The following is a 27434-nucleotide window of genomic DNA, read 5'->3' on the forward strand; positions in this document are numbered from 1 at the left end:
TTAGGTTGCCCCAGAGATTCTCTGTGCCCAATACTCCAGCCAGACTGGTGGAGCCCAGCACCTCTGTGAACAGTCGCTGGTGCATCTGGCCTCAAACTTAGCCAAGAGGGACCTCTTCCCCACCCTGAGATCAAGAGCCATTCCTCAGAGAGGGCCCCTGGTCTGCCAGAGGCTTGAAAGGAGAAACTCACCTATAGAGGAAGATCACCACCAAACAGCTGCAAGGGCGCAGTGGCTGTATTGGCAGATTTACTCACTCTGATCCTGTTCACACTTTTCTTGTTCTCCTTTAAAGTCTCAAATTCCCAAACATAAATAATGACTGCTTTGAATTTTATATCAAAGGCTCAGCCTCCATGAAGGATATTACGCTGCCAACTTCAGATTCACTAAAATAAACGAATGGTTACCCATCACAATAGAAATAAAACTGTCTCACTGTTGTGTTGGTTATTCTGACCCTTGCACATGAATCCAGCCTGGTCCTAACAAGTTACAGAGGGGCTGACAGTGAGGTTGGAGAAGTAAAGAGTCTGGAGCCAAATTTCCTCATTCTGAACCCTGACTCTCCAATGTATACCCTGGGGGACCTTGGGCAAGCTCTTGAACCCACACAGTGCTTCAGTTTCCTAATCTATAAAATGGATCTGGTAATAGCTCTGATGTCAAGAGTAGATTCAATGAGACAACACACATAACATTTATAGAAGAGAACCAGGCTGTAGTAAGTGAACATAACTGTTACCTAACATAATTGAATGTATCGCCTGTCCTATTACAAGTTCAGAGGAGCGTTAAAGACTCACTCTGGCCAAGGGGTGAGTCATAAGATGCCATTTTCTGGGAATCACCAAAATCACAGACCACAGGTATTGCCAGGCCATTGTCAGTACAACACTATCCTCCGCGTTTCATGGGGAATGTCTACAAGGTACAAGTAAGTCATTGCGTGAGGACAATAGCTTTCACTCTCTCAGAGATGCTGCCATTCTTAGAGGGCAAAGGCGAAACAATGCTTCCTCAGTCACTAAGATTATTTCAAAACCAGTCAAAGATCTTTCGATTTTCCTGATGACTGTCACTCAAGAGATCTGCGTCTCTGACAGCCCAGGCCACCATGCATGCCCTTCCTCGCTCTTGCTCGCTCTCTCTCTCCCTCTGTCCCCCTCCCCGAAACCCACCACCCCCCACACCCCCCTGCTGAATCCTCCTCTCCCATAGGTCTCTTCCTTCGCCTGGCTCAGAACTCCTGAGATAAGCAGGACAGGAGCCATCACAGAATCCTCGTTAGGGGAACATGATGATAGGACAACATGCCCAGCCTCAGTCACTTCCTTGTCTCTACGCTCAGGAAACCAGCCCCAGCCAGCAGCCCTGTGCACCTGGTAGGATGAAACACTGGAAGAAGCCAAACTCAGGAAGAAGCCACTGTTGGTGCGGTACCTCCGCAGGGAGCTGATCCTACAGTGTTGCAGGGGGGGACTTGTTGGGCACATGCCAGATGCCCAGGTCCCGGGCCTGGAATCGTAGTAGCCAGGGTTCAGGAGAGTGACACACACTCAGTCTGACCAGCCCGGGAGGTCCCACCAGCCAAAGACCCACACATGCAGCTCTCAGTTGAGCTGAGAGCTCTGGGCTCCAGGGGGCAGGTGCCCAGCAGCGTTCATACACTCCACCCTCTAGCACATGATGAGGCCCCCCACACACAAACAGCCTTGGTGGGAGGAAGTTGTGATTCAAGACATGGATTTCTTTCCTTCTTCTTCTCCAGCCCTACCTCCTCATCCCCATCTCCCACCCTCCCTTCCACACGCTCTGCTCCAGCCACACTCAGCTCCCCACCCTTTCCCAGCTGGGTGGTCAGTGCCACCAACCTTGTAGTCTGCCGACAGAGGTGGCCGCCTCTGCAGACCCAAAGGTGTGGTCAATGGTCCAGTTGCCGTCCCCTTCTGGGTAGTCTGCCCTGACGCCCTGCTGACTGGACCAGTGACCACCCACTGTGCACTTCCTGGACATGTGGTTTCGTGCACACAGGCCACCAGGGTCCAGCCGCCATCCCCAGAGGTCATGTCACAGAACGTCTGGTAGACAACACCATTCTCAGTGTGGAGGAAACACAGGCCATCTGCAGAGGGAACCAGCCCAGAGGCCCCCTGTCTGAGGGCACAGGGTCCATCTCAGGCCCCGCAACCAAAATGGTCCTGGGAACTAGAAACATGGCCTAGAGCTCCTCCACTGAATCTTATCACTGAGTGCCCCTACTGGCACTGGAGTCTCCCCGAGTTCAGAAGGCCATGCCCCGTGACTGAGGCAGAGCATAGAATTATCAAAACTTCCAGTGACGCTCCTCAACAATGTAAGCATTGAAACCCAGCAATTCCACTCCTAGGTATATACTCAAAGCAACTGAAAACAGAGACTCACATGTTTCTACACCAGTGTTCACTGCAGCATTATTCACAAGAGCCAAAATGAGGTAACAACCCAAGTATCCACGAGCAGATGAATGGATAAACAAAATGTGGTGCGTACATACAATGGGTAAGAAGGAATGAGGTTCTGACACATGCTACAACATGGATAAGCCTTGAAAACTTGATGTAAGTAAGCTAAGTGAAACACAAATTGGCAAATACTGCATTATTCCATTTATATGAGGTACCTAAAATAGAAAAGTCAAAGAGACATAGAATTTAACAGGGTACCTAAAATAGAAAAGTCATAGAGACATAGAATTTAACAGGGTACCTAAAATAGAAAAGTCATAGAGACATAGAATTTAACAGGGGCTGGGGGAGAGGAGGAATATGGAGTTATTGTTGGTGAGTACAGAGTTTCTGTCTGAGGTGATGAAAAAGTTTGGGAAATAGTGGTGATTTTGCACACTAGATGCAAAATAGATGCACAACACTGTGCAGACAATCAATACTACTTAACTGTACATGTAAAATGATTTAAATGGCAATTTTTATATTATCTCAATTTTATCACAATTTAAAAAAATCTCCCAGTGGACAGAAATCTAACTGTCCAGATGGGCTTGGTGTCAATGTTTCATCACCTACCACAGGCACCACAGCACCTCTCTTTGATTTCCTTGCAGCTTCTGGGCAGAAGTGGACAGAAAAATGACAGGTCCATTTCTCTTTCCATTGCATAACCAAAGTACTGACCACAGAGAATATGCAGAGTTTTATTCTTACTACTGGTTTGACACAAAACCCAGCCTCTCCTTGCTACTAGTCCCAATCCCATTCCGCCACTGGAGCAGAGCCTCACTGCCTGGGATGTAAGGTCCTGAGGTATCCAGCATCCTCTCCATTCAGCCCACCTGACCCAGCGTCCAGCACAGACTTATTGCATCCCTCCCTCCACATAACCTCATGCCTATGCTGGGTCCTGCCCTGGGCACAGGCCTTTCAAAGAAATCAAACATTCCCCCAAGAATTTACCTCAACAGAAAATTATGTTGAGAAGAATAAATAATAAAAGAAAGACAAGCCCAGGAGAGCAAAACAGAGACTCTGAGATGAGACTGGATACTGGAGTGGCCAGTCTGGGGGCAGGGGGTTTGTCTGGGGAAATGATGCCAGTGGTTACTCAAAGAAGGCCTCCTAGTCCTGGTGACACCTTAGCTTATCCTGAGAGAATAGACCTGACTTTTCATTTGGAAGAAAAGAGAATGCAAAGCAGGAAGTACAGCATGCCCAGAGGCAGGGAAAAAATAATAAAGCATGGTCCACCTGTCGGGAAATGTCAGTAGCTTAATGTGTCTGAAACATGAGGTGTAAGGTAAGAAGTGGTCAGAGCTGGCCAACAGGCCAACAGAGGTGTAGAATGAAGAACCCTGTGTGCTAGTCTAAACTTTGAAGAGTTTGCAGACAATTCAAAAAGTTTGGGAGAACAAAAAATCCCAAGCTTTCAGGTCAGAGGTATTCAATTATAAGAAGCTCAACACTTAGAGCTGAGGACTTGCAATTATACCTAACATATACGAGCCTGTTTCTTCATACCTAAAACGAAGCTAGTAAACAGTGATTTGGTGAAGACCAGGTGAGACAATATTGAGGAACATGCTTTACTTGTTTGAAAAAATGCCTAAATGACAATGAAGAGAAAGACCAATTTTTATGCCATTGCTAGTCCTGCTGTGGGGAGGAAGACTGGGAAGAGAGCAGTCCTGGGAACAAAACAGACCATTCGGGGCTTCCCTGGTGGCGCAGTGGTTGAGAATCTGCCTGCCAATGCAGGGGACACGGGTTCGAGCCCTGGTCTGGGAAGATCCCACATGCCGCGGAGCGGCTGGGCCCGTAAGCCACAACTACTGAGCCTGCGCATCTGGAGCCTGTGCTCCACAACAAGAGAGGCCGCGATAGTGAGAGGCCCGCGACTGCAATGAAGAGTGGCCCCCGCTTGCCGCAACTGGAGAAAGCCCTCGCACAGAAACAAAGATCCAACACAGCCAAGAATGAATGAATAAATAAATAAATAAATGTTAAAAAAAAAAAAAAAAAAAAACAGACCATTCGACCCCCTCTGGAAACCCCAAGACCAAGCCCACTGGAGTGAGGAGAGGCTGGAAGGGGACACAGTTCTTACCACAGGCCCCTGAGGGCCACACAGAGGCACAGAGCTGGGACCCAGGACATGCCTCACCCAACACCCGAACTGCTTTCTACAGGCCAGATCCCACCAGATGCGAGAAATCAGCACTCAATCTACAGGCATCTCAAGTCTGCAGCAGGAAGTGGTCTCTGTGCAGCTCAAAGACATCCCCTCTGCCCCAGAGTCTCCAGGACCCTGAGAACAGCCCAGGCCAGTTCTGTTATTGACATTTAGAGGAGAAGGGGAGTAAGTGCTGCTCCAGGAGACAATCGCCTGCACTGCACCCTCTTGTGGCCACCGTGAGAAACAGCAGGAAGCCGGGGTGGATCCCTGTAATCTAAGGAAAAACAAGATGAAGGTTACCTTCCTGACCTTCGTTTTCCCCTCAGTCCCAGCTCCCACCCCTGTCCAGTCCTACAAAGACTTGAAGGCTAAGGATCCCTTGTCCTCCACACATCTCTGAGCTGGAATCCGGTCTCCCGCACTCAACACATCTTGTCTGAGTCTCAGCAGCACAGTGCAGAGAGTCCCCTATTTCCCTCCACACTGGGGCCAGAAGCCAAGAGCTGACAGCCGGCTGGACCCTAAGAGCTTTCTCTCTAGAAGCTCAACAGACTATAAAAGACAAATCTTAAAGATCAACTAGCAGCATAGTGTCCAGATGCAGGGATTTCATGGACCTGTGTTATTTTCAAAAAAAAAACAAACAAACATGGGGACAAGACTAATAAGAACTGGTGTTACTTTTGGTTTTTTGCTTGTGTCCTTCCTTCTGACAAAACATACACAAAAAAATTGTTTTCAATTAAACATCAACCATCATCATCATTTCATAGAAAAAAAGATATTTTAAGACGAAAATTGGAACTGATCGTCTCAGAATACATATAAATCTTCAGTTGAAATAAATGTAGTTTCACACAGCGACACTACTTTATCTTTTATTTTCTCATTTTCCCACAAACTGGTGAATATTTACTACAGATGAGCAAATGAAGAGACTACATTTCAGGATAAGTCCGTACAAACCACCTCTGATGCTTCAAGCTTCATCTATCATTTCTGTCCCAATGGCATTCTTCTGTTCTCAGATTCTCCCTTCAGCTATAATAGAATTGATCAGTTCACCCGCAGTGATTACCGCATACCTAATACATCACTTTATTATATCGCTGATAACATCGCAAGCCTTAGGCTAAGATTGAGCCTTTTGTTGTTGTTGTTGTTGTTAAGCTAACATTTTCTGTCTTTATAGGTTCAAAGTATTGACTTACACAAAACACTCGGATACATTGATAAAGGAAAATAAAAAAGTGCCCAAGAAAAACTCCAAAGAAAACTTATGCTTCTTGGGACTTCCCTGGCGGCACAGTGGTTAAGAATCCACCTGCCAATGCAGGGGACACGGGTTCGAGCCCTGGCCCAGGAAGATCCCACATGCCACGGAGCAGCTAAGCCCGTGCACCACAACTACTGAGCCTGTGCTCTAGAGCCCATGAGCCACTTCTACTGAGCTCGCATGTCACAACTACTGAGCCTGCGTGCCACAACTACTGAGCCCACGTGCCACAACTACTGAAGCCCACGCACCTAGAGCTCACGCTCTGCAACAAGAGAAGCCACCACAATGAGAAGCCCGCACACCACAACAAAGAGTAGCCCCCGCTCACCGCAACTAGAGAAAGCGTGCGTGCAGCAACGAAGACCCAATGCAGCCAAAAATAAATAAATAAATTTACTTTTAAAAAAAGAAAACTTATGCTTCTTGTAATACGTTATTTTATTGATTCTAAGATATAGCTTTTCATATTTTGACATCTTTAATTTCATTGTGCATCTCATCCTTCGTGGGATATAAATTATGGAATGACCTAAAGTTGACGGCACCTAAGCATCTGGGGAAATGGTAGAAGTAAACTTAGGGACAGCACCCCTTCAAACCACCTACATCCAGTCACAACCAATGACTGTGTCCCATTTATTCTACCTCCTACTTCCTCTTAAATCTCTTTCCCACACCACCGCCCTCAAGTCTTACTGCCTCTGACGCTTGATTAGTTCAGGTCTAGATCAGTTACAAGACTTTCATCTGGGACTAATAGAAAACCCACCTCAAAGTGGCTTAAACAAAAAGTAAATACATCACCTTATGAAATAGGAAATTTAGAGGCAGGGCAGTTTCAGGATTGATTGACTCGGCACCAGCTCACTGTCTTCAAGACCCCAGCACTTTCAGCCTCTCTAGCCTGGCTCATCCTCTGGCTGAGAGTAAAATGTCTGTCAGTGCTCCAAGCAGCACCTGTGTAATAGTTTTGTAGGTCTACCATAACAAAACACCACAGACTTGTGTGGGAACAGGGCACTTAAACAACAGTGTATTTTCTCAAATTTCTGGAAGGTAGAAGTCCTAGATCAAATGTTGGCAGGTCTAGGGCCTTGAGAGGCCTCTCTCCTTGGCTTGCAGATTGCGGATGGCCACCTTCTCACAGTGTCCTCACAAGGTCTTTCCTCTGTGATGCATCCCTCATGACTCTGTGTCCAAATTGGTTCCTCTTGTAAGGATACCAATAAGAGTGGATTGGACCCAAGCTTAATGGCCTCATTTTAACTTCAAAAACTCTTTAAAGACCCAATCCCCAAATGCACTCATGTTCTGAGGTACTCAGGGTTAGAGTTCTGGTATGAATTTGGGGGGAACACATTTCAACACATCATAATCTAAATTTTTTTAATAATTTTTTTATTGAAGTAGAGTTGATTTACAATGTTGTGCCAATCTCTGCTGTACAGCAAAGTGACTCAATTATACACATATAGACAATTCTTTTTTTATATTCTTTTCCATTATGGTTTATCACAAGATATTAAATATTGTTCCCTGTGTTATATAGTAGGACCTTGTTGTTTATCCATCCTGTATATAATAGTTTACATCTGCTAATCCCAAACTCCCAGTCCTTCCCTCCCCCATACCCTTCCCCCTTGGCAACCACAAGTCTGTCCTCTATGTCTGTGAGTCTGTTTCTGTTTTGTAGATAGGTTCATTTGTGCCATATTTTAGATTCCATATATAAGTGATACCATATGCTATTAGTCTTTCTCTTTCTGACTTACTTCACTTAGTGTGATAATCTCTAGATGCATCCATGTTGCTGCAAATGGCAATATTTCATTCTTTTTTATGACTGAGTAGTATTCCATTGTATATATGTACCACATCTTTTTTATCCATTCATCTATCGATGGACATTTAAGTTTTTTCCATGTTTTGGATATTGTGAATAGTGCTGCTGTGAACATAGGGATGCGTGTATCCTTTTTAATTATAGTTTTGTCTGGGTATACTCCCAGGAGTGGGATTCTTGGATCATATGGTAATTCTATTTTTAGTTTTCTGAGGAACCTCCCCACTGTTTTCCATAGTGGCTGCACCAACTTACATTCCCACCAACAGTGTAGGAGGACTCCTTTTTCTCCACACCCTCTCCAGCATTTGTTATTTGTAGACTTTTCAATGATGGCCATTCTGACTGGTATGAGGTGGTACCTCATTGTAGTTTTGATTTGCATTTTTCTAATAATTCGTGATGTTGAGCATTTTTTCATCTGCTTACTGGCCATCTGTATGTCTCCTTTGGAGAAATGTCTGTTAAGGTCTTCTGCCCATTCTTCTACTGGACAACCCATAACAATCTATAAGACTAAGAAATATCAAGAGCAAAAAGAGGGATCACTTCCTCTGACTCCTTTTTAGAAGAAATGAAGCTTTTCCCAGAGGCTCCAGCACACTTTTCCTACTGTCTCACTGGCAGAGATAGGACACATGCCCACTCCAGAATCAGCCTCTGGCCAGAAGGGTGGAATGACTTTGATTGCCTCCAACTAATCATCTGGACATGGAATGATGTTGGTGACCATAGAACAAGGTCCTCCATTCCTGAACTGGCCTCCTGCCCCCTCCTAATCTTCACTGTGTCCAGTGTTGGCCCATTCCAAACCCTTCCCCACACTGCTGCTGCTAGCAAGGGTCCTTATAAACCACAAAGCACTTCCACAATCCCACTGAAAACAGTTATGTCATCAGCTAGACCCCCAGGCTCAAACTGCACACCATGGAGGTTGGATCAGTTATCTACTGTGGTACAACAAGCCACTCCAAACCCAGTGACTTAACACAGCAACAATCATTTCTTTTGCTCATGAGTCTGCAGTTTAAGAACAGCTCAGTGGGGATGGCTTGTTTCTACTGCACATGGTGTCACTGGGACATTTGAATACCTTCTCTCTCCTTCTCTCCTCCCTCAATGATCCTGCCCACCCCCCAGCACCTCGACTTTGCCATCACTCTCTTACTCTCACTTCTTTTGCGCTTCACGTTCTTTACCTCCTGACCACTTACTCTCTTTCCCCCCTTCCTCTCTCTGCCCTGACTTGTTCCTGTCCCTCATATGGAATCAGCTGTCGTCAGCCAAGCTCTCTCCCACACTGGAGAATCCACCATGGGACCTGTGACAGATTTCTGGTCAGGACTCTGCATCCTCCATGCCTCTTCCAGAATCATTATAAAGAGATAGGCAGAGAGGTCACAAATAACATAGTTTCTAATGTTTTCTTCATCTCTTCCATTTTTTCCTAATCCTTATCTTTCTGAATTGGCAGCTCCCAACTCAAGTGTTATCACTTTCATCTTTGCCTCAGGCTTTCACATGTGGAGGATCCAGGCTAAGATAAATAGCACCAGAAAAGGTTCTGGAAACAGGCTGTCAGGATGGGCTTTAGAGTCAAATTTCTCATATATCTGAAAGGAAGAGGGACCCGTTGCTGCTGGTCAGTGGGATTGCGTGAACACCTGGCACTTGCCCTCTCCACGTTTCTCTTCCCCACTTTGTGCCCCTATGCCCTGTAGATCAATTTCTCTCATCACTGAATTTCCATGTGCACTAGAAGTTAGGAATCAGCAAGAGAAGTTAAGAGGGAAACTGTAGAAGCAGCAAGGAACGTCACAGCTTTGGCAGTGAAAAGGAACTGGGGAAAGTGAGGTAAATGTTAGGAGGTACTGATTGCAGCCAAGTGATCTTTCCACTACAGGACAGATTCAACTGGGGAGACAAGGTAGAGTTTGAGTCTGTGTTGTGTGTGGTGACAAGCTGGAAATTGTTGGAAGGTGAAGGAGGGTTGGTAAGAATGTAAAAGAAGGAATAAAAAATTGACTCTGATAGAGTATTGCTTTTTGTGAATTTAGACTCATAACCAATCACCAGTCTTTATCAGCATAATTCAAAATGTATTTTAGGCAAAAAAAAAAAATTGACAGTATATGTGTGTGTGGAGAGAGAATAGTGTGGGAAATAGCCAACCCCCTTCCAACCTCACATCCAGCCCAGCTTCTCCAAGTGACTTGTTTACACTTTACTGTTAAAAAAAAAAAAAAAAAAAAAACTTTATTGGAAAAAATTAAAACACATATAGAAAAGGATATAAAACATAAATATACTGTTTCATAAATTACAGAAAAGCAAGTACCTATGAATCTCCATCCTGTTTAAGAAATTAAAGTTTGCCAGTGCTCCAAAAATACTCCTTCCAGATGACAAACGCCTTCTGAGCCATATCCTTGGAGCTGTTTTGCAATTACTAAAACTCTCACCAAGTGGAAGAAGTTAACTATATGCTGACCACAAGCAGGTAGACCCCAGACCAGTTGGAACCAGAAGGTTGATGATGTTGATCCCAATGACCTCACCATCAACCCAATCAGAAAAATGTCCACTAGTAGATGCCGCACACTGTAACCCTCTTCCTCACCCTGTCTTTAAAAACTTTTCCCTGAAAGCCACTGGGAGTTCGGGGGGCTTTTGAACATTAGCTACCCAAACTCCTTGCTGGGCACCTGCAGTAAACACTGCACTTTCCTTCACCACAACCCTGTGTCAGTAGATTGGCTTTACTGCACACAGGCATGTGGACTCAAGTTTGATTTTGTAACACCCTGACATGAGGAGAGAGAAATAAGGCAAGAGGTATCAAAGATGAGTAGAGAAAGAAGGAATAAAAGAGCAGGAAGGAAAATCAGGAATGAGGTAGTAAGGAACAAAGATTTATTAGGGAGGTGAAAAAAAGAGAAGATACTAGAAAAAAGCAAATACAGTTGACACTTGAGCAAAGTGGGTTTGAACTGTGCTGGTCCACTTACACGTGGGTTTTTTTTCAATAGTAAATAACACAGTATTACACAATTCATGGTTCTTTGAATCTGCAGACCACAAACACAGAGGAACCACAGATATGGTGAAACTATGGGTACAGATGACAAACTATAAGTTATATGTGGATTTTAGACTGTGCAAAGTGTTGGTCTTCACAACCCACACGTTGTTCAGGGATCAAATGTACATTAACAGGAGTTGACCAAGTACCATACAAATCAGGTTTAGCCAAGAACAACCACAGGGCTTTTATTTCACCCTCCAGCCAGGACAGCTGCTGCCCAACCCAGAGCAAGTGCAGTGGCCTCAGCTGTGGCTGCAACTCTCCCCTCAGGAAACACCAGGCCACCTCTTCTCACAGTCTTGCCATGGAGTGTGTGAACAATGTGTATTCCTCTATCATGGGCTCTATCATGGGCTGACCTTGGCAAATCTGCCAGAGATATTTTCAGTGAAGGATTTGGTTTGGGGTTGTCTGGATGTGAAAACAAAATCATGCACTGACACAAAATTCTCAACATCTGGATCATCTAATACGGACACAGGTCAATTTCCTGGGACCTTGGAGACCAAATACATATACTATTTGATCTAGCACAGAACAATGGAACACTGATAACACTCTGGGAGCAGAATTAAATTACAAATGAGGACCAGATTTTTCAAGGTTTGATTATAAGATTTGGTACTACCTTCTCACACTAACATGGTAAAGGAAAATGGTAAAATCAAGTCTTCTTACAAGAGGGAGTGTATAAACCTTGGTTGTGATGTTGACTCAGGTTTTGCTGGACCTGCAGTCCATGGTTCAGCTGTCTTTGACTGTGGTGGCTAGCTTGCTGGGTACCAGCCCATGACCTGGGAGAGTGCCAAATCAAAGCTGAAAAGGAATAAATTTTCAGTGCCTTACAGGACTGGGGATTTCCAGTTGCATACTATGCCAGTGATTCTGGGGACAGAATTTGGAGGATCAATTTATCAGAAAGGATGTGAAGATCTTGACACTTGGGTGACTCTTGCTTGGATATTAGGTACCAGCTGCACTCATTTGGGCATTGCAGCTAAATATCAGTTGGATCCCACTGCTTCTGTTTCTGCAAAAGTCAACAATTGTAGTTCACTTGGAATGGGCTACATTCAGCCTCTGTGCCTGGTATGAAGCTGACACTGTCTGTACTGGTAAACAGGAAGAACATTACTGCTGGAAGCCATGAACCTGGGCTTTCTCTGGGGTTGGGGGTGAATCCAGCTGTAGAAACTTCTAGGAAGAGATATCAGAAGGTTTGGCCTGAATACATTTCCTCTTTGACAGTAGGCTTCCCTCCCCCTCTCCTGACCCCCAGTGATCAAAACAAAAGACCATCTAAACAAGAACTGTATTTTAAATGTGTAGGCAATTTCATGTTAGCTGGCTTCTAGTTAAATTGGTAATCTGTCTAGTTACCAATGCTGCAGTCATGCAGTCACCTTACATTATTTAAATCTATTTAACTGTTAAATGTACTAACCACCAATAATGAAACTGACCTTTGTGAAAATTGCTTTAAAAAAAATGGTAAAGATGAAATCCTCTATCCAGCTTTTCTCAACCACAGCACTACTGACATTTCAGACCACATCATTCTCCATTTGGGGGAGGAGTCCTGTGCAATGGAAGGTGTTTCACAGCACCCCTCGCCTCTATCCAGTAGTACTTCTCCCACCCACGCATCACCTCCCAGTCATGAAAACGTCTCCAGATATTCCCAAATGTTCCCTGGGGGTAGGGTCACCAGAAAAATATTGCAGGAGACACATTTATACTAAAAACATTATTCACTGTTTATCTGAAATTAAAATGTAAGTGGGTCTCCTGTGTTTTTATTTGCTAAATCTGGCAGCCCTACCTGAGAAGAGATACCACCCACCTCCCACCCTATTTGAGAACCACTGCCCTAATCCACAGGAGCAATAAAGAAAAAGTATGGTGATGGGAGGTGGGGAATGTTATGATCAGATTTGCATTTTGAGCAAAACTGTAAAAAGATTGATCTGCTCACAGGCCAGGACTGCTGTCATCAGCTTCCTGTTTCCATAGATGAAACACTGAGACCTCACTGGAACCTTTGGCTCCCCTTTTGAATAAGCAACAGAAGATGGGAGCCCAGACCTTGCCATTCACATCCATCCTTGGGGAGCATGATGTTGAGAATCACAATATGAATAATAAATTTGGCCTTCATCCTGTTTCTGGCAAAGAGCTCCTAAAACACTTAACACTACCTAAGGGATCAGAGGGGGAAAAAAGGGGGGTGCCTTCAGTAATATTAATGAAGTTAGAATCAGACTTGTGATGAGAGGGTTGAAACTCAGTCCCACCTACCCTGACCCTCCTGGAGAGGAGTGGCAGGTTTAACCAATTGCCCTGGGCAATGATTTAATCATTCATGCCTGTGTAATGAACCCTCTATAAAAATCCAAAGGATAAAGCAATTATACTCCAATAAAGATGTTTAAAAAAAAAAAGAATTCAAAGGATAGGGTTTGGAGAGCTTCTGGGTTGGTGAATATGTGGAGACTGGGGGAAAATGCCGTGCTCGGAGTGGGCAAGGAAGCTCTGTGCCCTTCACCCATACTGGCCCCAGGCATCTATTCCATCTGGCTGTTCCTGAGTTATACCCTTTTATAATAAACTGATCATCTAGTAAGTAAAATGTTTATTTGAGTTCTGTGAGCCACTCTAGCAAATTAATTGAACCCAAGGAAGGGTTTATTGGAACCTCCAATCTATAGCCAGTCAGTCAGAAGCACAGGTGACAATCTGGACTTGCAACTGGCATCTGGAGTGGGGGATTCCACGGGCAGACTTGTAGGACTGAGCCCTTCACATGGGGATCTGATATTGTCTCCTGATAGACTGGGTCAAAATTGTGTTGAGTTGTAGGACATCCAGCTAGCCGTCAGTGAATTTCTTGGTGCTGTGAGAACCCTCCCCAACACACACATTGGAATTGCTCTAGAATCATTTTAAGGATACTATCCCAACTGTCAAAGCAGGAGGAATAAAAGAAATGGACAGTTGTGACCTCGAATTTTTTTTCCTATGAATCTAAATAATAGTCATCTTGTCTTCCTTAAGACGTTGATGTTGAGGGCTTTATTTCATTAACCAATAACAACAGTATGATAGGAAATTTAACAAGAAAGATTTCCCCCTGCTCTTCAATCTCACTCAGGGTTTCCCTAGAAAGAGGGGCAAACTTGTGTTCTGGGATACCAGAGACTTGAAGTTCCAAACTCAGATCGTCTAAAGTAGAAATCATTAGAATAAGAGGCATTATTTTAAAACATCCCTCCAGGTCTCAGTCAATTTGTAAAAAGAATTCAAAGAAACTTAGGACCACAATGTGATGTAATTTATTCTCTTCCTCTCCTTCTTAACATTCCGTTTTTCCATCTCTGAGTATCAGAGCTTAGGAGCTGGGTTCCACGTCTCATACCACACAGCTCTCAGAGGTAGAACAAGAGCACAGCTGCCTCAGTTGTTTCCCGGCTGCAGCTGTAACCACTGTGAGCTCCATATCCATTCCAGTCAAAGGAGGAGAAGTCCCCACACTGCATGGGATTGGCCTCTGGGAAGAATCCTTCTCTGCCGATGCAGTGCTGGGGGGCAGGGGGAAGAGACACAATGAGGGATTGGCTAGGACACCAGTGAGCTCTTAATGGTAGAATCCCCTGGAATCTTTGGTCTTCATCCTACTTGGCCTTGACCACCGCCCCACACAAAACCCTCCCTCCAGTGGACTCTGAAATCATGCTCTTTCCTGAATTCCTTTCTACCTTCCTTCATATTTATGCTCAGGCCCCTCAGCTCACCTCTCTTCCTCAATCGATTCCCCAAATGCTATTCCTCACGGCTCTGTCCACACCTCACTCTCCCGATGACGGCTCATCTCCTCCCATGACTTTAGCTAGTACCAGCATAATCATATATTGTCAAGATACTCCTAAATGTCGGAGGTCAGCCAGATATTTTCTGTGCTTGAAACTCCATATCCAGCCACCACTTGGATGTCTCCACCTAAGTATCTCTGGATCTAAAACTCTGCTTGAGCAAAACCAAACGAATTCTCTCTTGCTGCCCTTAAATCTATTCCTCATCTTGTCACCCATCTTAATTGATAGCACCCAGTCACCCAAAACAAAAACCTGAAGTATGTTCAGTCTCCTTCACATGCCATCCCCCATATTCATTTGGTCATCAAGAACAGTTGATTCCACCGTCTATGTATCTGTCCTTGCTCATTCAACTTTATCAAGAACACCCTGGCTCAGGTCCTTATTATTTCACGTTTGCACCTTTACATCTGCCTCAGGGCCTCCCTGCCCTTAGTTTCCCTGCTCTTGAATCCATATCCTTCACACTGCTATGTCAAACTTGAGTTTGACACATGTCTGGATTGTCTTCTGAATCACAAACTAGGGGTACTTCCACGAGGGCACAGATGCCTCATTTTGACTGACAAATGGACAAACTGATAATTCATGGGGGAAGTGAAGATGTTCTTGACTTCAGGGTCACATTTCTCAGACTGACAGGAAGGAAAGGAAGGAAAAGGCCCTACATGAATGCCCTTATTCTTATAGCTCTGACTCCATCTTCCTCCTGCCCTTCCAGCCACAAAATTTCCCTCAAAGGCAGTCTCCAGTCACCACACCTATGGTGCTCTCTTCTACAAGACTGGAAAAATGACAAAAACATAAAGCTTCTACAAGTTAATAAGAATAGTGGAGAATAGGGAGGGTGGGAGGGAGGGAGACGCAAGAGGGAAGAGATATGGGAACATATGTATATGTATAACTGATTCACTTTGTTATAGAGCAGAAACTAACACACCATTGTAAAGCAATTATACTCCAATAAAGATGTTAAAAAAAAAAAAAGAATAGTGGAGAATATCTTCATGACCTCAGCATATGGAAATACTTTTTAAACACAACATAAAAGTACTAATCATACATGAGAATACAGATAAATTGCACTTCAATACAGGAAATTATGTCCAGTGGTCAAAAGGTACAAACTTTCAGTTATAAAATTAGTCCTGTGGATGTAATGTACAGACTGGTGACTATAGTTAATAATACTGTATTGTACATTGAAAAGTTACTAAGAGAGTAGATATTAAAAGTTCTCATCACAAGAAAAAAGAATTTGTAACTATGTGGTGGTGGGTGCTGACTAGACTTATTATGGTGATCATTTCACAATATATAAAAATAGACAATCATTATGTTATACACCTGAAACATATATAATGTTATATGTCGATTAAAAAATAATAGTAACAATTTAAAAATTATGTCCACAAAATACCAGCAAAAAAGTAAAAATGCAAGTCATGGAGAAACACATCAACCTACTCCATAGGGTGGGTGTGCACACACACACACATACACACACACAAACACGCCAGGTCGTATATCTTCTCAAAAATCACATGCTTGGGACTTCCCTGGTGGCGCAGTGGTTAAGAATCCGCCTGCCAATGCAGGGGACACGGGTTCGAACCCTGGCCCAGGAAGATCCGACATGCCGCGAAGCAACTAAGCCCGTGCGCCACAACTACTGAGCGTGCGCTCTAGAGCCCACGAGCCACAACTGCTGAACCCGCGTGCCACAACTACTGAAGCCCACGCGCCTAGAGCCTGTGTTCCAAAACAAAGAGAAGCCACCGCAATGAGAAGCCCACACACCGCCACAAAGAGTAGCCCCCGCTCGCCGCAACTAGAGAAAGCCCCTGCGTGCAGCAACGAAGCCCCAACGCAGGCAATAAATAAATAAATAAACTCACGTGCTCAGTGTTGCAACCAGTGACTCTCATCCCAGCACACAGGGCATTGGGCTGCTCTATCATTATTAAACACCCTGAACTGGACAAATCCTGCAACAAATTCCCCTGGAAAAGAAGAGGCAGAGATGGGCCAAGTATTCAAAGGAAGAACTGGAAACAGCTTCCCTTTCACCAGCACAGGGATTCCCTACACCAACAGGTCAGGTTACAGCTCAACACTCCAAGCTATGGGGAGAGAGCCCTGCACCTCTGTGGACAATGGCTGCTACATCCTGACCCTGAACTTGGCTAGAAGAGAACCTCCCTCCATCTGGGGAAAGAGGACCAAGGCATGGGCTCACAAGAGGTCACTTGTCTGCCTAAGGCTCATAGGAGAAATTAGACTCCACTGAAAGATCAGCAAGAAGACCTCCAGAGGTCCAGCAGGAATAAGCAATGATCAGATGTGGCCATCTGTTTATGCTGGCACACTTCTCATCCAATTACCATGACTTTATTTTCCCTGCCTACCATTAACCTGCTCTCACTGAAATAGTAAATGTAAAAAGTAATGGCTCTTGTTTTCCCACCAAAGACTTAAATTCTGTGGCTTTATTATGCTGAAAAAATATCTTCTTTAAAATAATAGCTATCCATCATAACAAAAATAAATTTTTCTCGCCACTTTGCAAGTTGTTCTCACCTGTGAACATTAGCCTAGTTTTTACTATTTTAAGAGCCATACAGGGTATTGGTTAAGAAGCCTGGGTTTATGTCCTATAAATTGGAGAGGATAGTAATTCTAACTTCATAGTTTTCTAATGATGATTAAATGACACAGAACCATGTCAAGTTCCTAGAAAAGAGTTTGGCACATTGTACGCGTTCAACAAATGCTAGCAATTGTTAACTGTTGTTAGTTACACTTTCCCCAAGAGTGCAGGGAAGGATTGATGACTGGGCTTTGGAAGCAGATACTCAGGCTGACCAACTGGTGAGTAATAAGATGCAGTTTTCTCAGCATCACCAAAGTCATAGACCACAGGAATAGCTGGGCCGTTGTCAGTCTGACAGCTCCCTGATCCGTACTTCACTGGGTATCCAGCAGCCCCATATACCTGGTAGAGTCCAAACAGATTGTGTCCCAGATTCGGGAAGAAGCTAGTGTTGGTGCGGTACCTCAGCAGGGAGCTGTTCCTCCAGTGCTGCAGGGAGGACTCGTTGGGCACATGCCACTTGCCCAGGTCCTGGGCCTGGATGTCATAGTAACCAGGGTTCTGCAGAGCAACACGCACACTGAGCCTGAACAGCTCAGGAGGTCCCACTAACCAAAGACACACACATGCCGTTCTCAGTTGAGCTGAGAGCTCTGGGCTCCAGGGGGCAGGTGCCCAGCAGCGCTCAGACACCTGCCACCTCCAGCAGACGATAAGGCCCCACCGCCCAAAAAGACCCGGTGGGAGAAAGTCGTGATTCAAGACATGGACTTTTTTCCTTCTTCTTCTCCAGCCCTACCTCCTCATCCCCATCTCCCATCCTCCCTTCCACATGCTCTGCTCCAGTCACACTCAGCTCCTCACCCTTTCCCAGCTGGGTGGTCAGTGCCACCTACCTTGTATCACTGGTGGCCGCCTCTGTAGACCCAAACGTGTTGGCCCAGTTGCCGTCCCCCTCTGGGCAGTCTGCCCTGCTGCCCTGCTGACTCGACCAGCGATCACCTACCGTGCATTTCCCAGGCATGTGGTTCTCATGCACACAGGCCACTAGGGTCCAGCCGCCGTCCCCAGAGGTCATGTCACAGAAGATCTGGTAGATGACGCCATTCTCAGTGTGGAGGAAATACAGGCCATCTGCGGAGGGAACCAGCCTAGAGAGCCCGTGTCTGCGAGCACAGGGTCCATCTCAGGCTCCAAAACCAGAAACACCCTGGGAAGTCAGAAATGTATCCTAGAGGCTCCCACACGTATCCATTTGTTAGAGTACAATTCTCTATGGGCCATCTATGAACAGGGACACTGACAGCCTTTGTTCCACGCCACATATTCAAAGACTTTGCAGCACTAACATCCTTAGAAGACAGAGATATTAACTCTCAATGGATTGTGCTTCCTTCTGGCCTGGAGAGGCCAGAAATCAGCACCCAACCACATCTCAAGTCTACATCAGGATGTAGCCTCTGGAACTAAGAGTAAAGGGCAGACATGGTCTCAGCCCTTTATGTAAGATTCAGATTCTCTAAGCGCAGAGTTCCTCCTCATACTCAGCCCCAAAGAGAATAAACTAGCTTATCTGAAAAGGTTTGTAGTTGCTTGACAAACCCAATTTACGAGCTGCTTGGCAAACAAACTAAATCTGCAAATGTTTCCTGGCCCTCTTCACATCACCCTGTGGGGATGGGACTCAGGGAACCAGCACAAGAAAATGCTGATACTCTGGCTACTGCTATGAATGTGAATAATAAATTTCTTTGTCTCACTGTCAGGAGTTTCATATTTTCTGCCAGCATCTATGAAACTGTGGCAGGCTAACTCTTTAGCTTACAAGAAGGGGAAAATCTTAGACTCATCACCGCTCTGGCCGCCACCTTAAGAGTCACCAGGAACACTGCATTCTCTCTGTGTTCAGAAGATCATGTCTGCTGTGCCTGGGTGAGACCGAAAAACCTCAAAATTCTCACTGGAAATCTCCTTGGCTGTAGCTGGAGTCAGAGCAGACAGGAGTGATGGGTACACTCCTCTTGCTGTCCATGACTGGGGTCCCTTTAGCTTAAAAGTGACTAAAATGAGAGGATGCTGGGTTGGTTTATAACTCACCACTTGCTTCACCACAACTTTCTTTGATTTCCTTGATGCTTCTAGGCAGGAAACACAGGAAAGAAGCACAGGTTTTGCTCTCCCGAAATGTCTCAGGAGAATGGGTCGCTGCTAGAGGATGCGAAGATAATTCTCATTAATAGTCTGGTACTGCTGACAGCAGCCTTCCTGGCCATCAGATCCCAGCCCCTGCCCACTTCACCAGTTCATCACTGCGCTATGCGGCCCCAGAGGTCAGGATCCTCTCTGCTAAGACTAGCTGACCCACAATCTAGTACAGGCTTAACACTTGCATTCTTCTGTTCAATTAATTAAAAATGAAAAGTATCATTACACCTACTGTGAGGATGGAATTGTGAGGATGGGGACTAAAGAAGGATATTCCCTGGACACAGCTCTGACCACCCAGCTCCCTCTGGGAATCCCCGGGCCAAGGCCATAGCAGTAGGAGTAGCTAGAAGGGATCACAGTCTTTATCATGGCTCCCTGAGCCTCCTAAGCCACACAGAGGCACAGAGTGCGGCCCCAAGACATGCCTTAGCTTCAGACCAGACCCCAGAGAGGCCAGCAGTCAGCACCCAGGCCACATCTCAAGTCGGCTGCAAAGTGTGACTTCTCTGCATCTTCATAACTCCGCTCTGGCCCAGGACTTCAGCATCCAGCCCAGCTCTACTCCTGCTCCACTACACACCTCAGGTGAGCTGAAGAAACTGCGGCTCCTGAGTGACTTACCTGCACTCGGCCCTCTGGTGGCCAAAGAGGGGAACAGCAAGAGGCACAATCTGGCCCCTGACCCCTAAGGGGAAAGGAGATGCACAAGGTCATTGGCTTGTCCATCTTTTCCTTCCATCCTTGCTCTTTGAACTTTCTGAGTAAGGAAACCTCAAATGGAAAGTGATGGGCTTATGAGCATTCTAGAACCTCCTGGAATAGCCCCCACCTCTATCCAATGCTACAAATCCTTAAGGGGCCATGGGCTCCTTTCTCTGAAACTCCCCATCTCTGAGACCAAGACCGGACCTGAGCTGGTATCATGGCTCCCCACACACTCGGATCTTGTCTCAGACTCAGAAACACCTTCCTCACAGCACGGAGAGCTCCCTCCTTCCTTCCTCACAGTTGCCAGGAGCTGAGAGTTCCCAGCCAAGTGGAGACTCAGAGCTACCGCCTCTGCATAGAGTCCTGAGGTGGGTGAAGTGCTGAGCCTTTATGGGGAGAGCAAACCACGAGGGCCCCGCCGAGCCCTGCTCACTTCAGGCTGCAGGTCCCTCCCTCGGGAGTCCTTCCCTTGAAGGTCCCTGGGGCCTTGAACCCTGGCAATGAGAAGGAATGTGTGACTGGCTGGAGGGGCAGGGAGCAGTGCTCTTGGTCACACTGGTGACACTCACCATCTGAGGAGGGGGAACCCTGCTGGGTCAGAGCACATACAGTGTTACATTCTGTAACAGACTTTCAGGATGGATGGGACCTTACAATTCTTCCCTGCAACCTGTCCTGCTCCCACCTCAGTCAGATGCTCCAGTGCCTCACACATCTCTGTCAAGACGGCATCCTTCAAGGCTCTCCTGAAACGTCTCCATGAAGCCTTCCCTGACACGCCCACCCACAGGCAAAGCTGATGGATTTCTCCCCTGTCCTACTACTGGACTTTGTCCAAACCCAGATTGTGACATGTTTCACACTGTCATGTCATCTTTTATTTACTTTTTGGTTAGAAATAATTGAAAATTTACAGAACATTGCAAAAATAAAAATAACACAAAAACACACATATACCTTTTACCTAGATTCACCTATTGTTAGTATTTTACCCCACTTGCTTATCATGTATGCCCTCTCTCTTTATGCATACACAAGCACACTTTTTTCTGAACAAGTTGAGGTAAGTTACATACATGAAGGCCCTTTCCCCTAGATAAGTGTGTATTTGCCTAATAGGGATATCCTCATATATAACCACATGCAATTATCAACTTCATATCATTAACTGTTTTTAATGTAACTTGTACTGTCCTAGGGTCCACCAGCCCAGGAGTTCTACTGAGCTGGAATTCACGGTACTGAATTTCTCTGGCTTTCATTCCTTCCCATTATTAGGAGAGTTCCTGCCCACACTGGAGCCCATAATCCCCAGGTGATGTTCTACTCATGCTTACAAACAAGATTTCTCCATTCCACACACACCCCCAGCCCAACTTCTTTCAGCACTGTCCACTGGCCACGCTCTGACTGACCACTGAACTTACGACTCCTCATCCCCATCCCCTCTGCAGCTCGGCTGGCTCTCTGGGACCAGATGCTGATGTTCAGGGCACTGCTTCCTCTCACTCCTGGGCCTCCAGCACCCAGGAGCCATCCAACATGCTCAGTGTTGAAGAAAGCAAATGCCTTACACATGTATAAACCACTACCCAACCCCAGAACTGGAATATTATTAATAACTTACACTTACCCATGTGCTTCTATATATCACCCTGTCTGTATTTGCGTTGCAGGGAAGGAGAGAGGGAGGGAGAGATGCAGAGAGGACTGACCTGTCTCCCGTGCATCTCTGCTCTTTGGTACAACCATACGGAAATGACCACTAATATCACTTCATCAGGGAATTTCTCAGGTAATCATTAGGGTTGTTCACTGTGATTAATTCTCTTCTTTTTTGAGGCACGTGGAAGACTGCACCTCTTCTCTGTGAAGTTAGACAAGCCATGGGAATTGTTCTAGCCAAGAAATGTAAGCAGAAGGGGTCACTTTCAGGCTGAAGGCTTTACCAGGCAGGGCACAAGTCAACATCGTCCTTTTTCCAGCCTCAAGAAATAAATCAAATATGTAGCCCTGGCTTGGTGGTATGTTTATAGCTGATGAAGAAACTAATCTTGGAGGTTATCAGGATGGAGTTCTGTGTTCTGTTGTAGGGAAAATGTTACACGTGTTGCCTGTGGTATCTCAGGAGGTATGTGATGTAACTACTGCACTGGAGCTTTAAGGGAAAACCTCTGGGAAACAATGTGAGCACTGCATGTCAGCTGCCTTGGTTCTATATTACAAAGGACAGGACCTCAGGGAGAAAAGGTGGTGTGTTTTGCAAGCAGGAATGAAAGGAATAACTGATTCTGGGTCTTCAACAGGAAAATGGTAGGGAAAATTTTCCTTGAGAAATCATCTTCAATCAGGACACACACACACGTACGCACACGCACAAGCACTATATATATATATATATATATATATATATATATATATATATATATATATATATATATATATATCACTCCCAAAATCTTTCTCTCCATCATCTCAGTCAACAGCAAGTATTTACTACTCATATGCATTATAGTAACCAATGACACAGACCCAAGCTAGCAGCTGAGGGAGCCGAGAAATATTGTTCCTACACAATATATCAAACTTCTAAAATTTGACTAGTAAAATTTGGGGAAATAAAGCAATACATTTAAAATTACATTTGGATTGAAAATTCTTTCCGATGTTCATTCTTTGTGCATCAGCACATGGCTTTATCATCTGTTGAATACAGTTTCTAACGTGGGACTATTGAGACTGTGTGGCCAAATGTGTATTCAGTGACCTCTACCAGAAAGGTGTGTAATTGCTGGATGAGACTGAGCAGCCCTAAAACCTGGGCCTGGTTGGGGGGGTGGGGAGTTTGTGATTGCAGTACAGGTTTGGCATATGCTGACATTCTGAAATACAGAGCCCTTACGTTCCAAAATCCCAATATTTGGGGTATAATAACATATATTAGTGTTTTTCAAAAATATGAAATCTGAATTTGTGTATCTTGATATATATCTTGAGGAACACTTTGCATTAAAATTTCAAATTGAATAAAACTACACTCCTTTAAAAAAATATCACCACATCCATTCCTCACTCAAAAATCCATCCTGGTTTTACCCCAATAAGTACACTAGCATTGCAATCTTACAGAATATCAAAATGTACAGGAGTACTGAAAGATTGTTTTGTAGTCACAACATCCTGGTAGCAGAACCAGGTTTTAGACATGGTTATGATCTATTCTTGCAATTTTTAAAAATTCTTACTCCTTGGCATCAGAGAACTCTTTACTTATGTTAATTCATCCGGACCTATTGAGTAATTCATTTCCTTGACATCCTCAAAATAGAAAATATTAGCTTAGCAAACGTGGGAAACCACCAACTTTTTCCTAAGAACTGCTATAAAAGATAAATAAATATTTGAAGTGCAACAATATTAGTTATATAGTAAAAGCTTGCCTCAAAATTATGAAAATACATAGGAGGAAGTAGTTGATTCTATCACTGGGAAAGGGTTTTTTTTTTAATTTATTTATTTTATTTATTTATTGTTTTGGGCTGCATTGGGTCTTTGTTGCTGCGCATGGGCTTTTCTCTGATTGTGGAGAGCGGGGGCTACTCTTCGTTGCGGTGCACGGGCTTCTCATTGCGGTGTGCGGTGGCTTCTCTTGTTGTGGAGCGCAGGCTCTAGGCATGTGGGCTTCAGTAGTTGTGGCATGTGGGCTCAGTAGTTGTGGCTCGCGGGCTCTAGAGCACAGGCTCAGTAGTTGTGGCACACGGGCTTAGTTGCTCCATGGCATGTGGGATCTTCCCAGACCAGGGCTCGAACACGTGTCCCCTGCATTGGCAGGCGGATTCTTAACCACTGTGTCACCAGGGAAGCCCCTGGGAAAGGGATTTAAATGTTTTTTCTCAAAGAAATAATTGGCTCTGGGATATGAATAATGTCAAAGGTTTTGATCATGAGAAAGGTTTGTACTGAATCAAAGAGTCACAAATTGCCGTCTGAAGATATGGCAGGTCATGACACTTCCAGTGGTTGGCATACAACATACAAAATATAAGAACAAAATTGTGGGACTTCCCTGGTGGTGCAGTGGTAAAGAATCCGCCTTCCAATTCAGAGGACGTGGGTTCGATCCCTGGCCAGGAAACTAAAATCCCGCATGCCACAGGGCAACTATACCCACTCTCCACAACTACTGCACTCGCTCACCTCAACTAGAGAGCCCGTGTGCTGCAAACTACAGAGCCCACGCACTCTGGAGCCCGCACGCCACAACTAGAGAAGAGAAAACCCGCGTGCCACAATTAGAGAGAAGCATGCCCACCGCAACGAAAAGCCCACGCATCGCAACAAGAGATCCCGCATGCCTCAACTAAGACCTGACACAGCCAGAAAGTAAATAAATAAATAAATATTTTAAAATAATACACTATTTTTTTAAAAAGAACAAAATTGTGCGTTTTCCATGGAAATAAATATATTCAAGCTAAAGAACTATATTTACTCTGCGATTATGGCCTTTCTATTTTGTTGTTGTTAGAATACCTTTCATTTAAGATGATACTGATAACATGTTCTATTTTTGCTTCTTAATCTTCAATTGGCAATTTTTTTTAATTTTGTAACTTTATATTGTTTCCCGTGGAAGTAAATGAACTTCATGATAAATTCTAAGTCTATGATTCTGTGCTGAGCCTAGGCTGGCCCTGAGAAAACCAAAGTTCTTGCCTCCATTGAGCAAAATATGTGGGCAGTGGCGTCACTGGGCTTTCCTCCTAAAGGACTCAGCAGCAATCCCCAGGGAGTTTACAAAACAAGCACAGGATCCCAACTTAGCAGGGAAGTCCTCATTCCAAGAAGCTCATCGAGGGAGGGAGACAGTAAGGAAAAGTTCCTCCACCCCTTGGAAGGAGAACTCAGGGGTTGTTCTGGTCTGATGATTAAGTCTCCCACCCCTTTCCCTTTGGGGCTGCATGCCTATTGTAGAACTATCTCTCCTTTCAATCGTGTCCATCTTTGCTTTATATATTTTAATGCTCTATTATTAGTTGCATAAATGTTAATAATTGCTATGTCTTCTTGCTGTATTGAAACTTTACTAATATATAATGTCCTTTGTCTCTTGCAACTTTTTAAAATTTAAAGTCTATTTTGTCTGATATTAGTGTACCAACCCTGCCCTCTTTTTGTTAATATTTGCATGGAATATCTTTTCCCCCCTTTCACTTTTACTTACTTTCAACACATTTGTGTCTTCAGATCTAAAGTGAGTTTCTTGGAGACAGTATAAACTTGGATCATGATTTTTTAATCCATTCTGCCAATCTCTATCTTTTGATTGGAGAATTTAATCCATTTACATTTCAAGTAATTACTGATAAGGAGGGACTTACTTCTGTCATTTTGCTTTGTTTTCTATATGTCTTATAGATCTTCATTTCTCGTCTCCTGCATTACTGTCTTCTTTTAAGTTTAGTTTATAAATTTTTTTGTAGTGAAACGTTCAAATTCTTTTCTCATTTCCTTTTGTGTATATCCTATGGCTATTTTATTTGTGCTTAACATGGAGATTACATGTAACATACTGAAGTTATAACATCATATTTGAATTTATACCAGCTTAACTTCAATATCATATAAAAACTCTGTTCCTTTATAGCTCTCCACCCTTCAGTTGTTGTTGTCACAAAATTACATCCAACATTGTGTGTCCAAAAACATAAACTAATAATGTTTTTAATGCATTAGTCTCTTAAATTATGTAGAAAAAAAGTGTACTCATAGTGTTTGAATTATTTGCTTACATGGATGTCTCTCCCTGCCATTCCCCTGACTTTGCCCTCTTTCCCACTGCACTCTACAACTCAATGAACATGTCTTTGTTTTCTTTGCATCTGTTTCAGAGTTTACCACAATGCATGGCACAGTGATTCTTCAGCAGCAGAAAGGCCCAAAAATGTCTTTTTAATGAGTGACTGAAATTGAATTGAAGTAGACTTTTCAAAACTCTCAAGAACACAATAAAATAATAGCTAGTACGTATCAAGCAGTTACCATAAGCCGGGCACTCTTATAAGGGGTGTAATGTTATTCCATTTAATTTTTAAAAACCAATTTGTGAGGACTTTACCATTATTATCTGTATTTTATTATTATCTGTGTGATCTGTATTCAGTTAAAGAAACTGAGACTCAGATATATGAATAACTTTCTGGGGACCAGGTGAATTTAGGGCACCAAGATTTAGACTAAAGACATCTATAAACATTTTTGAAGTTATCTATATTGTCTGCCTGATAACTTTGTATCAATTTTTATTTCTACCAGTAGAGATTTAAAGGGTCCATTTCTTTCTTTTTTTTGTTGAGGTGTAATTGACATACAATATTATATTAGTTTTAGGGGTACAACATATTGATTCAGCATTTATGTATATTGCAAAATGGTCACCACAATAAGTCTAGTTACCATCTGTTACCTTACAAAGTTAATACAATATTATTGACTATATAACCCATGCGGTACATTACAACCCCATGACTCGCTTTTTTTATAACTGGAAATTTGTACTTAATCTTCTTCACCTACTTTGCTCCCCCAAGCCCCCTCCCCTCTGGCAACCACTAATCTGTCCTAAAAGAGTCCGTTTCTTGAACCCTTAGCCAAGGATTATATTTGGCTGCAAATAATAGAAAAACTTATAGCAGCTTAAATAGTTCAGCAGATTATTTATCACAAAACAAAATTTCCAGGGGTAGGCAATGGAGGACTGATGTGAGACACAACTGTCTCAAGAGGGTACTTGACTTCTTTGATGTTCCTGCTTCACCATCCTTTGTATATATAAATTTTTTCAGCCTCATGATCACAGAATGGTTACTGTCTCTCCAAGTTTTTGCACAGCAAAGGAAACCATAAACAAGACGAAAAGACAACACTCAGAATGGGAGAAAATATTTGCAAACGAATCAACGGAAAAAGGATTAATCTCCAAAATATATAAACAGCTCATGCAGCTCAATATTAAAAAAACAAACAACCCAATCCAAAAATGAGCAGAAGACCTAAATAGACATTTCTCCAAAGAATACATAGAGATGGCCAAGAAGCACATGAAAAGCTGCTCCACATCACTAATTATTTGAGAAATGCAAATCAAAACTACAATGAGGTATCACCTCACACCAGTT

At 44.0% G+C, this 27434-nt stretch overlaps 1 protein-coding gene and 2 pseudogenes across 1 annotated transcript; 1 reads left to right on the forward strand and 2 right to left on the reverse strand.

Moving 5' to 3' along the window:
- Window positions 1-783: 783 nt before the first annotated feature.
- On the reverse strand, window positions 784-3153 carry LOC137760694 (intelectin-2-like; annotated as a pseudogene).
- Window positions 3154-11195: 8042 nt separating this feature from the next.
- LOC137760695 (voltage-dependent anion-selective channel protein 2-like) lies at window positions 11196-12892 on the forward strand (annotated as a pseudogene).
- Window positions 12893-14300: 1408 nt separating this feature from the next.
- On the reverse strand, window positions 14301-22227 carry ITLN2 (intelectin 2). Its single transcript, XM_068537612.1, is given in 8 exon segments — window positions 14301-14453; window positions 16646-16693; window positions 16695-16750; window positions 17613-17901; window positions 18233-18474; window positions 19438-19548; window positions 20170-20233; window positions 22186-22227. Coding segments are annotated over 8 exon segments (1005 nt in total).
- Between the last annotated feature and the right edge of the window lie 5207 nt (window positions 22228-27434).

This window comes from Eschrichtius robustus, chromosome 3, assembly GCF_028021215.1.
Source record: "Eschrichtius robustus isolate mEscRob2 chromosome 3, mEscRob2.pri, whole genome shotgun sequence".
In the NCBI taxonomy this organism is placed as follows: domain Eukaryota; kingdom Metazoa; phylum Chordata; class Mammalia; order Artiodactyla; family Eschrichtiidae; genus Eschrichtius; species Eschrichtius robustus.